Raw genomic sequence first — 11,319 nt, forward strand, 5'->3', positions numbered from 1 at the left:
AAATAATAGGTAAAATAGACAACAAAGAAGAAACAGAAGATACCAACACAATTAGAAGAAGAGATTAATTACCACATGTACAGCCTATCAGGAATTATTTGGAATCTCTGTAATTCAGGTTGTTAATGAAAATGACTATATAAAAACTAGGGGTCGTACATATGATTGGCCAACTAAACTAGGTTTTTTCTTTTTCATGTACATTTTATAGAAGTCATACTTTGTTATCTAAATCACAAAACGTAACCCGAGAGCTTGACAGCTTTTTACTTTTCAATTGAAAACTAACAAAAAACACAAACCACCCTTCTCCCACATTTACCACAATGGTGGCGCCACGAGAATAAGGTGAGGCGCCAATTCCACTGACGGTAGTTATGTACATGACTTTGTACGTACGGTACCAGTACGCACGGCTGAAGCATGAAAAAAAAAAATCAACAGGTGCACACCACACTGGTCCTCATACACACATGTAGGAATCATCATCTGCCACTGCACGGTGCACGGCCGGTTACCGTGGGTTAAAAGACCAGCGCGTTTTTCGAAAGAACATTCGAGATATCGATCGCCAGAAGTTAATTTTTGGTCATATTACAGATTTTAACATTTTATCATCCACACCCGCGGTCAGTCTGATTGGTAAGTTACTTCTCTCTCTGTTTTGGGTGATCTTGTGTTTTACGAGACAATAAACTGCGAGGTTCATTTGATTAGTGTTTTTAAAAAAATATCGTCGAGTTGCTTGTTTTGCGAGGAGGGTGTTGCAACCAATAAGCAGTACCAAGATGCGATCATGGCCGTGTTCGTTGCGTGGATCTGTGTTGCCAAGTACTCCGTCAAATTCATGTCAGTGGGTGTTTTCTATATCCATTATCGTCCGGCAGCGGCGTAACAGGGATCGGTGGCCAGGGGGGTGGTAAGAGCCAAAAATTTCCCGGTCATATCATGGAATGAAAAGGCGTAATGGTGTAATGAGGCGACAATTTTGAGAGGGCCAGACATTGCATTATCAGGCAGAATTTATCTTTAAAAAAAAAGTTTCGAGCGAGCAAAAATCTTGACATTTTTAATACAAAAATCAAATTTTGTGTTAGATTTTGACATGATATCCAGAGAATAATATATTTCACTTTCCTCTCTTTCCATTCCTTTTTTGTGGTCTGTATGCCACTGTGAACATGATTCTTTGTGGCAGTAGTGTGAAGAGTGAAAAAAACAAGAGGAGCGCAGTATGGTGCATGTGCCAAAAAGCTGCTTAATAAAGTCCCGAGCGAAGCGAGCGAGAATAAATATCATTTTTTCATGAGAATTTAACTTTGAGATATTTTTTGACATTTTTAATCAAATCGCGGGTATATACAGAATAAAGCTTTTACACAACACATTTATTCAACCCAATTGAACCAAATATTTTGAGGGGGCAAAACATAGCAATGTGGGAAAATTTGTAAAAAGTCGCCAGCGAGCAAAGCGAGCTGGAAAAAAATGCCTATTGAAATTAAATTTTAATTATGTGATAGATATCCAATATATTCAGCAAATTCAGCAACACATTTCATTGTTTCCATTCATTTCATTATACGTTGCTCCTATAATTTCTTTTATTTCCTCTTGGGTGTGGAACCAAGACCCCCCCCCCCGCCTGTATGCCAGTGATTGAACGTAAAGCTTAATGTAGGAAGGGTCCCGAAAGGGGGCGTTATCGAGCCATTTGAAGGTTATAGATGAAGAGCCCCTACTGTGAAAGCCCCGGTAGCTTATTTGCGTAAAATTTAGCAAGCGTATACAGCACAATGTTGTATGCAGTCCATCTTTCTTCCCGCTCTTTATTTTCTATCCTCGGCAGCCCGGTCATGTTATTAAGTTTTTTTTTTCTTGACCCTTTCTTTGTTTTCCAATTTAGCTTTTGACTTATTCCATTCTACCTTCATTTCCCGCTATTGTTTGCCATTTTGTCATCTTTTAATTTATTTCCCATCATGCTATTGCATTACAATTTACATAGGCCTATTTCGAATTATTTGTTCTTTCTCAAATGTTCTTTCGTTCCTTTTCCGCTTTCCTTCCTTTTCCTCCTTTCCTTCCTTTTCCTCCTTTCCTTTTCCCCTTTCCTTTCCCCCTTTCCTTCCCCTTTCCCTTTCTTTCTTTCTCCCTCCCTTTTCTTTTTTTCCTATTTTTTTTTATTTTCCCATTTTTTTTATTTTCCCGGTAAAATCCGCCAGGGAGGAGGCAGCTTGCCCCGCCTGTTACGCCACTGTCACCCGGAAAAAAAAACGTGGGAAGACTTTCTTGTTTGCGACAGCCACCCAAATTAAAAAAAATTAGGTCAAAGTGTAGCAGGATGGTTTGTGTGTACTTGGTCATTGGTGGGGGGGGGGGGGCTGCATGTACATGTAGCCTTGAGGACTTTGTGATGATATCTTTTAATATTTTGACATATATACTACTTCATCATGAAGCCTTGAACCCCCTCCCATATACATATAAGAGACACATGTATGTAAACAAAGATGGATTTCCCTACGAAATCCATCTTTGACTATAGAAATCACGTAAATTTCTATCATTTTATTTATCTATATACGCCTAATGCACATTAAGGTGCAAAAAATATCTTAACAAAAAGGTAAAAATGAGAGGTTTCTTACCAGACCGATCTCGTGTAGATCCCTCAATCCATTGGTACATGTATACACCGCACATACAATAGGCTTGACCCTTGAACTGCTTTGTTATGACGTACATGTACGTAGCTTCGAAAAGCTGTTACAAAATGCTGATTTTTTTTAAAGAACAATTTATCAATAAAAATTATGTAACAGATAATAAAATTTAAAATTGTTTATAAATAATCATTATTGTAATAATAATTATTCATAATATTTATAATCAAGTTTTGATTGGTGAGTGTTTAGATCTGTTAAGTTCTTAAAAAGACGTCTTGTCGATTGCCCAGGTTTGTTGATTGATCCCATGCACTTTGAATAGCCATAATCCCCCTGGTCCTTACCCGGTGCTCGGATGTCCATACCAGGCTAGCAGCGCCTCAGTTTTGCCTTCCCACGATGTCCTCCCCGCAAAGAAAAGTTAGCCTAAATGTCATAAAAGCTCACTGCTGAATTACGCTGCTATATAGAGCTAGAATTATGATCAGAAAATACAATTTCCTTGCTGAAATGTTAATCAAAACCATTCACAGATGGGGAAGTTCGTGAGTTTGTGATTATGAAGTGTGCAGCTTGAATTCAAGAACTCGCGAATATGTTTTGAAGCCGCCAAGCGCGAAAACTTAATCCCACGAAAATAATAGCGTTTACAGTACATTGTAATTGTGTGCCACAACTTCAGGTTTATTTCCAATTAAATGCCAATTTGTCTAATTACCAACTCTGCTAGCATTTGGTCTATCACCAATTAGTCCACTATCCACATGGTCTAATTGCCATATTGTCCACTCACCATTTCGTTTAATAAGCAGTTGGTCCAATAACCATTTAGTACATAAACCATTTGGTCTAATTGAATATGTGTTAATTGGGCAAAATGAATGAAAAATAAAAACGGGTATTAAACCAACTGATTATTAGACGAAATGGTCATAGACGAACTGGTGATTAGACAAAGTGATTATTGGACCAAATGGTTATTGGACCAAATGGTTGTTAGAAGAAATGTTGATGGACGGAATGGCATTAGACTAAATGAAGGTAGACCATGTGATGAGTGGATGAGTTGGCAATAGACGAATTAGCAGTTTACCCAACTTCATACCCTACTCACAGCCACGGAAGTGACGGTACGGTTTTGAAATTTTTTGGGGGGGCTCACCCTGCTCCAAAACACAATCAGGGCCCCGTTGCATTAAAGTTACTATTATGGTAACTTTGCTCTCCAATGGTAACTACCATGGTAGTAATGCTCATCAGCCAATCAAAATCAAGAATTCCATGATAGATACCATTGGATAGCAAAGTTACTATAATGGTTAACGTTTAACGGGGCCCAGATGGTAAATTCTATTTTTTATAGGCATCATCCCCCCCCCCCTCTTTCAGACCCTGTCACTCTACATCAATTGTGTACTTCTCTGTATATAATTGTTTCATATCTTAGATAAGGATTCTTGGCAATTTTAGGATAACTGGGCATATTGAATTACCATGTGTACACCTCTAAGGCATACAGGTACATGTATATTATTTAAGTAATCTGATCAGATGTGCATATTAAACACATAGGGCCTGTATAGCAATGCATTATGATAAATTATGAGACGGTATAGTCTGACCATTGGCTTATAATGTTAAACAATGCACTTTGATCACCACTTTTTTTCGTTTGATTATACAATATTCTAAATGGAAATTATGCATTTTTTGTAATTTCTGTTATTATGATAAGTGAGAAATAATGGGCATAGTAGTGGGTGGAGATGATTTTCAGGGGAACTGCATGTTTTTATGGTCACTGTCTCGCCGTGACAAAGCAATGCCATTTGGTTGTACATGTATAAGTTAGTAAATAAGGTAGTAAAAATGGTAGGGGAATGCTCATATAAATTGGAGTACAGTCAGGGGCAGATCTAGGATTTCCAAAAAAAAGGGGGGGGGGGCGGCATTTTGTACATTAAAATTTTGACAACCCAAAAAAAAGGTCTTCACTACCAAATTGATGTGTCATTTTGTTCCATGAACAATATGAAAAGAAAAAAAGGTCCCCATGCCTATGCATAACATATTTCACTCAAAAAATAGTGCCACTGACTACAGTGACCTCCTTTGAGGTTTGGAGACCATTTTCTTTGAGTTAAAGATATATTTTTCTTCAACATGTTTGTTCATTTATGTTTCAGCTCAATGCACTGTTTGCCCAGGGCTAAAAGACTTTTAAAATGGAACTACAACATTATCACATAGTCAGACATCTTTAGGAAGAATATAGTGATATAGTAATGATTATGATGACAATAATAATGATATTGATGTTGATATGTTTTACATTAAAATGTAAATTAAAGTAACTGAAACTTACAACAACATAGTGAAAAACAGATGAAAACTTCATAATTGGTGATAGTAAGAAATTCTAAGGATTTTGTCTGCTATGATAATGAAAATGTATATTAAACTCTTTAAAAAGAACTGATAAAGAGGAAATACAAGTGACCGTACCAAATCATAATAGACATACAAATCATGGCAGAATCTACATTGCTGTATCTAGTGTTTTACTCAGAAAGTTTGATTTTAGTTCATTCCCAGAACTGAAACAGACAATCTTAAATGAAGTTTATGACTAAAGAACAATGCATTGGGATATCACCATTCCAGTCTTCTTATATCACAATACTGTATTCAGTTTAGTCACCAGCAGTAACACATCTGAAGGGCACATTGTGCAAACATAGTGACAATACAAGAATACGATCTAAGCAAAGCATTCGTTTTATTTATTGAATTTTATGAATAGGGGTGAAATACATGTATAGGCATTGGAATGGGGTAGTGTAAAACAGTGTTGCTTGATGAAATAGCTTGGATGTAGGCATTTGCAGTTAAAAACTTTAATATTTTCCTCGATTACTTCTCATGAAGAATTCCGGAACACTGTTTCATATCATTTCATTTTTGCTCGGAATTGAGAAGAATAAGTGGTAATAAAAGGGTTACAAATTAAAAACCCCACCAATAAAAATATGTTAAGGTAAAAGAAAGTAGTTGCAGCAAACAATTATTTCATGGGAAAGTCTTTTGAATCAAGGTTGATTGTAACAATATTATCTGGTGCATTCATGTAAACTTACATGTATCTTTGTGAAATCATGAAATCTAATAGCTCAAAACCAATCATTCTGATGATCACTAAAAACACAGAAAAGCATTTGTTGGACAGTGTATTAATATTGCTTGGAAAAATACCCAACATTCAATAGAATTCCTTGCTTATTTTGATAATTTCTCAGCAATTACACATTTTTTCCAGAGACATCTGGCACGTATAAACACTTGGGTGGTAATTTTATTGGATTCTGTTTGAACTCATTTTGAGATCGTTACCACAACTGGTGTTATGTCTTTAATTGTGAACTGAGCAGTCAGAAACATACGATACATGTACGTAGAACCATCTAGAATCCCTCTATGCCAGCTTGACACAAACATGCTGCAGTCACATTGGATTTGTACCATGAACAGGTTGTGTTGACTTTACCTTAGCCTACCAAGACTGTGGGAGCGATAATTCAATTAATGAATTCTAATCTAGGGCTGCTCCCAAGTACATACAACAGTAATCTAAAGATCTATGTATGTAGATCATTGTGAGCTATAATTCTATTTTCCCACTGATCTGATATTTACTTAGTCACTCACTGTACAACAGTGAATAGCAAACTGTGCATCTGTTTGTATTTAAGAAGGATTTTATGCTGGACAGATTATCATATTTCTGATGCACGTACATAAATATAGGCTGACAAATGTTTTTATGCTTTGAACTTAATTTGTACATCATGTACATGGTACATTTGTGTATAATTTTCACGTCCTTCATAATGCGCATAATGCTTAAGCTTGCCATATATACTTATACAGTGCATCCCAAATGTAAACTCATTCCCAGAGGATTATGTCATGTATATTTTATTCAATAATTTGACACTGATTTTGATAGCAGAAGTTATTTTTATTATTTGATTCCAAACCAAGTACATACTGACTATTAGTGATTCACTAATAGTCAGTACATGTATGTACTTGGTTTGCGGGTATCAAATAATAAAAATAACTTCTGCCATCAAAATCAGTGTCAAATTATTAATTTAGTGAATCATTCATGACTGACAAGACTACATGCAAATGTTGAGGCCATCAATAAATTATGTCAAGGTACTACCTAGGCACGACTTTCCAAGAATTACTGCCATTGAAGATTATTTTGTTTTTCTCTCTTCGTATTATTGTTTTAAAAAACCAGCAATTACTAAAAGAGAGAAGAATATCAAATAAAATAATAAGAAATGGTTGAAAGTGGTTTCCCTTGTGTAATTTGATCATCTTGGAGTGAAAAGGGGGGTGAAAATTAGATGTATCAATGTGAGAAAAGGTATACCATGGAGCTTAGAAATTGATAGTTATGATGTAAGCCGTTTCCATGGCAAAAGACCACTAAAGCTTTGGCAGTAGTGCTTTGAATAACATGAAAATAAAATTATTACCCCATCTCCTTCTTCGGTCTCTCTCTATGATGTGGGTTATTATTTGAGGGTGAATTTATTAGACATGTTTATTTCCAACTTGTCAACTGAACTGCACATAGTCATAATTCAAAGTTATCATGTACATGTAGTTGTACATATAAGAAATTCATGGCGACTAAATGTGACAGGAGTACTGTATTCCTCCTTTGTTAGTGTCACAGTGCTTACCTTTTTTAAACTAAAAAATGGGTTCATATGGGCAATGTGAATGTCTCCTAATTGTAACGTTATAATATTTTTATAATTGGCTTACAGTCTAGTTTCATGAGCCTTTACATATTGAATTGAATAAAAATGGCCCTTTACATTCAGTTTGAACACCACCCCCCCTCTCTACCTCCTTAAACAAGTGACATCACTCTATCTCCACTTAAATCATCATTTCAAAGGTGTAGGTGAGGTAACTCCTAATATATTTCAAGTATTTTGAACAAAATCAATTCAATTGCAAAAAATCAAGTTTTTGCCAGGACTTATCTTGCCCACAAGCAAGAGAAGTGTACTGGCCGGTACATGAATCTAGAATTTAAACCCCATTAATGGGCAAGTTTCATGTTTAATTTTAATGGACCAAAATGTAGTTTTCAGACATCTAAGAACTCTGAGAAAAAAATCTTTGGTAGAAACTACACATTATCTTTTTAATTTGTTGGCCTAGTTCCAAAGTGCGTTTACCTTACTTGCTTATCATCTCCAGCAGCAAACACTCCAATATTTACCCTGTCTATCAGATTGAAGATTATACTGCCACATGGGTGTATTATTACTGCCCCATCTCAGAGTATCTGCCAGTGCTCTATATACCTGTTGATCATTACCAATATGCTTCAAATGACCTCTTATGTTAACAGAAGATTATTATTATTATTATTATAATTGGAATTGGAATTACACAATATTATATGACACAGTCATTCCACCATCATCCAAACTTGTATGTGGTAGAGTTCAAATTCATTTTATTTCATCTCTTTCAAAGGGTAAGTAAATATATAGGGAGAAAAATAAATTTAATAAAATATACAAAAATACAGTTTGGGGGAGGGGGTTACAAACAGAGTACGTTGTGTCTACCAGCAAATGCATACTCTTCAGATAATATTCATATTGTCAACATATTTATCAATAAGATTTTTTGTTTTTAATTTTGGAGTAATTGAAATGTTTGTAATTTCTGTGGACTTCTGGTATTGCCTCTCCACTTTAAACAGGATTCAACATCACCACTGTTTTTCGAGACAAAAGATTGTCACACCTTCTATAGATTTTACTTTGAATTCAGATCAACTACATGTAGTATCTTAGAATGGAGTACATGTACCTGTGGGGTACATTTACCTTTGCCCCTGTCTCCCCAAAGAATTTGGAAGCCAAAATGGCTTTATCTCTGTGTAAACTCTTGGGAGTTTAACCATATACATAATTTAATCCCCTCATTTGCTAACTGTGAGTGGACCCAAATACCTTTCAGTAGCTGATAAAGCATTCAGAACTCCTACTTATGTGCATAAGGTGTGTGAGGTGTGCTAGGTTAAAAGGGCGATCCACTGTAATCCTTGTCATTCATATTCATACACGATTAACACGAATGATTGTGAAGTCAAGCGTGGGAAAAGGTGACTTTTATAAAAATTTGATTCAATGCTTGTTCATTTACACTTATTAATATTATGTGTATTAAAGATAACAATTTCACTATTATTGAGATCTCAAAAATCAATAAATATGTGTTAGCGTGTAGGGTTTGCATTCAGTTGCTCTTGTATGTAGCCTGCAGTCAATGTCAAAAGATATATAGTGGCATTGTGGCAATACATGAGTGTCTGTTACATTACATTATGCTTGCTCTTATTTTTATTATCATTATTTTTATCATTATTATTGGTATTGCCATCATCAAATGTTTCCTTTTTTCTAGTTATCTTTGCAAGGTTGGATGGAGTTTGCCCTTTCTTGTGTATATTGATTAATCATATTTTGTATATTTTGTATACTGTTCTGTCAAATTTATATGTGAATCTTGTTACCGTGTACAAACATTTATAATTCAGCCATTGGCTGCCAAAATGTTTTGATGCCTAATAAAGACCATTATTATTATATCATCACTACATGTATTATTATTAATCATGATGTTTTTTAATACATGAATTTATATATATTGTAAGAATTGAATGTTGCATCATATTTTTAGCTTGTGATTTCTATTCTCTTTTCATATGATTTACAGACTTGTTATTGCAGCAACGAGACGGAACTCCAAGATTCCATCATGGGGGACTTGAAGATAACCTATGACAATATCCTTGACCACAAGGGAGATTTTGGCCAATGCATTGAGATTTTCAACCAGCCCATTGATGACTTTCCAAGAAGTTTCTTCAATAACAGCAAGGCAATTGGTCTGACGCTGAAGCGAAATAAACTATCTAAGCTGCCCAGCCAACTAGAAAGATTTAAAAAACTTGAGAGACTAGACCTGTCAAACAATAACTTTGAACAGTTTCCAGAAGTCATAGGGGATCTTGAGAATCTTCGATACCTCAACATCAGTAAGAACAAGCTAACTTCTCTGCCAAGAGATATTATCTACTTAAGGAAATTAGAGGAGCTTGTGCTTGATGGTAACTTGTTTGAGGAATTCCCAGCAGCTTTGTTCCAGAGTCCAGTTCAGGATTTATCCATGAAGAAGAACAAGCTGAAGAGTTTGCCGCCAGGAATCAAGGACATGCCCAACCTTCAGAGTTTAGTGGTGGATGACAACCAGCTAACAACACTTCCTGAAGAGCTTGCAGGAATGTCTAAGCTGACCGAAGTGTTCGCATCATCAAACAAGATTAAGGGACTTCCAGAGAACTTTTGTACAAAGGCTAAGTCTCTTAAGAAGCTAGCTCTGCAAGATAATCCTTTAGTATACCCATCAGCTCTTTCTGCAAGTAAAGGAATGGCTGCCATGAGAAATTATGAAAAGAAGAATCCTAGACCAGACATTCCAGAGGACGTCGAGGAGCAGACAGAAGTTGAACAGAATGATGTGATTGAAGGGCAACAACAGGAAATGCCAGAGGTAAACGGAGGAGACAAGGTAAACGATGAGACAAATGATGCTAATGGAGTAGTTGGAGAAGTGCCTGAGATTGTACCTGCGAACGATGAAGATGTTCCAGGAGAGCATGTAGATGATGACGCTGAGGAACAAGTGGTTGTGGACGACCTCCCAGAGTCAGATAGGATAGAGGAGGAACAACAAGTTCAGAATGATCAAGGAGACAATGATTCTGTGGAAGTACCATCAGAAGGAGCCCAGGTAGAAGAGGAAGAAGACGTAGTTCCGGACCAAGCAGTGTCAGAAGAACCTGAGGCTGATACTATGCAGGAATCAACCAGAGGTGAATCCATAGAAGATGAGAATCCAACAGAGGATAGTGCTGTCCCAGATGAAGTTGTTGCCAAGCCAGATGAAGTCGTTGCAGAGGAGTCTTCACCAGCTGTTGAGGAATCTACCGCAAATTATGATGATGGAGGTGATCAAGAAAGCCTGAGTGCTTCAGAAGAGAAGAGTGACCAAGAGGAGCCAGATGAGGTGTCTGCTGATGCAGATGGAACTGCGTCACAGTCTTCAGAGGAACAATCGCCACCAGATGACAGCAGCTCAGCTGAGATGGCAAATGGTAGTGAATCACAACCTGAAGAGGAACAGCCAATCATAGGTGATGAAAGCCCTGCAGAAGTTAGGGATGGCGATACAGGTGAAGTGTCCCCATCCATTCCAGATAAGGTGCAGACTCCTGCAACTACAACGACACAAGAAGATGGAGATTCTCAGCAATACAACGAAAGGCTTATCTGATGCTGATACCAGAGTTTCATGAAATTATGATTTTTGTTTAATTTCTCACTATACCAGATATTATCAAGATTGCTCTAGCAAAACTCACCATTGATAATGGTATCTGACTACTAATAAAGTCTTGCATGCAATTATTCGCAAATCAATAGAAAAGTATAATAATGACAAGCCTGCAAACATAGAAAAGAAACATAAGCAGATAGAACAT

General features: G+C 36.4%; 1 protein-coding gene across 1 annotated transcript; it reads left to right on the forward strand.

The window, feature by feature from the left end:
• Nucleotides 1–413: 413 nt before the first annotated feature.
• LOC129259096 (erbin-like) lies at nt 414–11,319 on the forward strand. Its single transcript, XM_064097855.1, has 2 exons — nt 414–642; nt 9,492–11,319. The coding sequence occupies exon 2, from the start codon at nt 9,534–9,536 to the stop codon at nt 11,109–11,111; it is 1,578 nt and encodes a 525-aa protein (XP_063953925.1). The 5' UTR covers nt 414–642; nt 9,492–9,533; the 3' UTR covers nt 11,112–11,319.

The sequence above is a fragment of the Lytechinus pictus genome, chromosome 1 (assembly GCF_037042905.1).
Source record: "Lytechinus pictus isolate F3 Inbred chromosome 1, Lp3.0, whole genome shotgun sequence".
In the NCBI taxonomy this organism is placed as follows: Eukaryota; Metazoa; Echinodermata; class Echinoidea; order Temnopleuroida; family Toxopneustidae; genus Lytechinus; species Lytechinus pictus.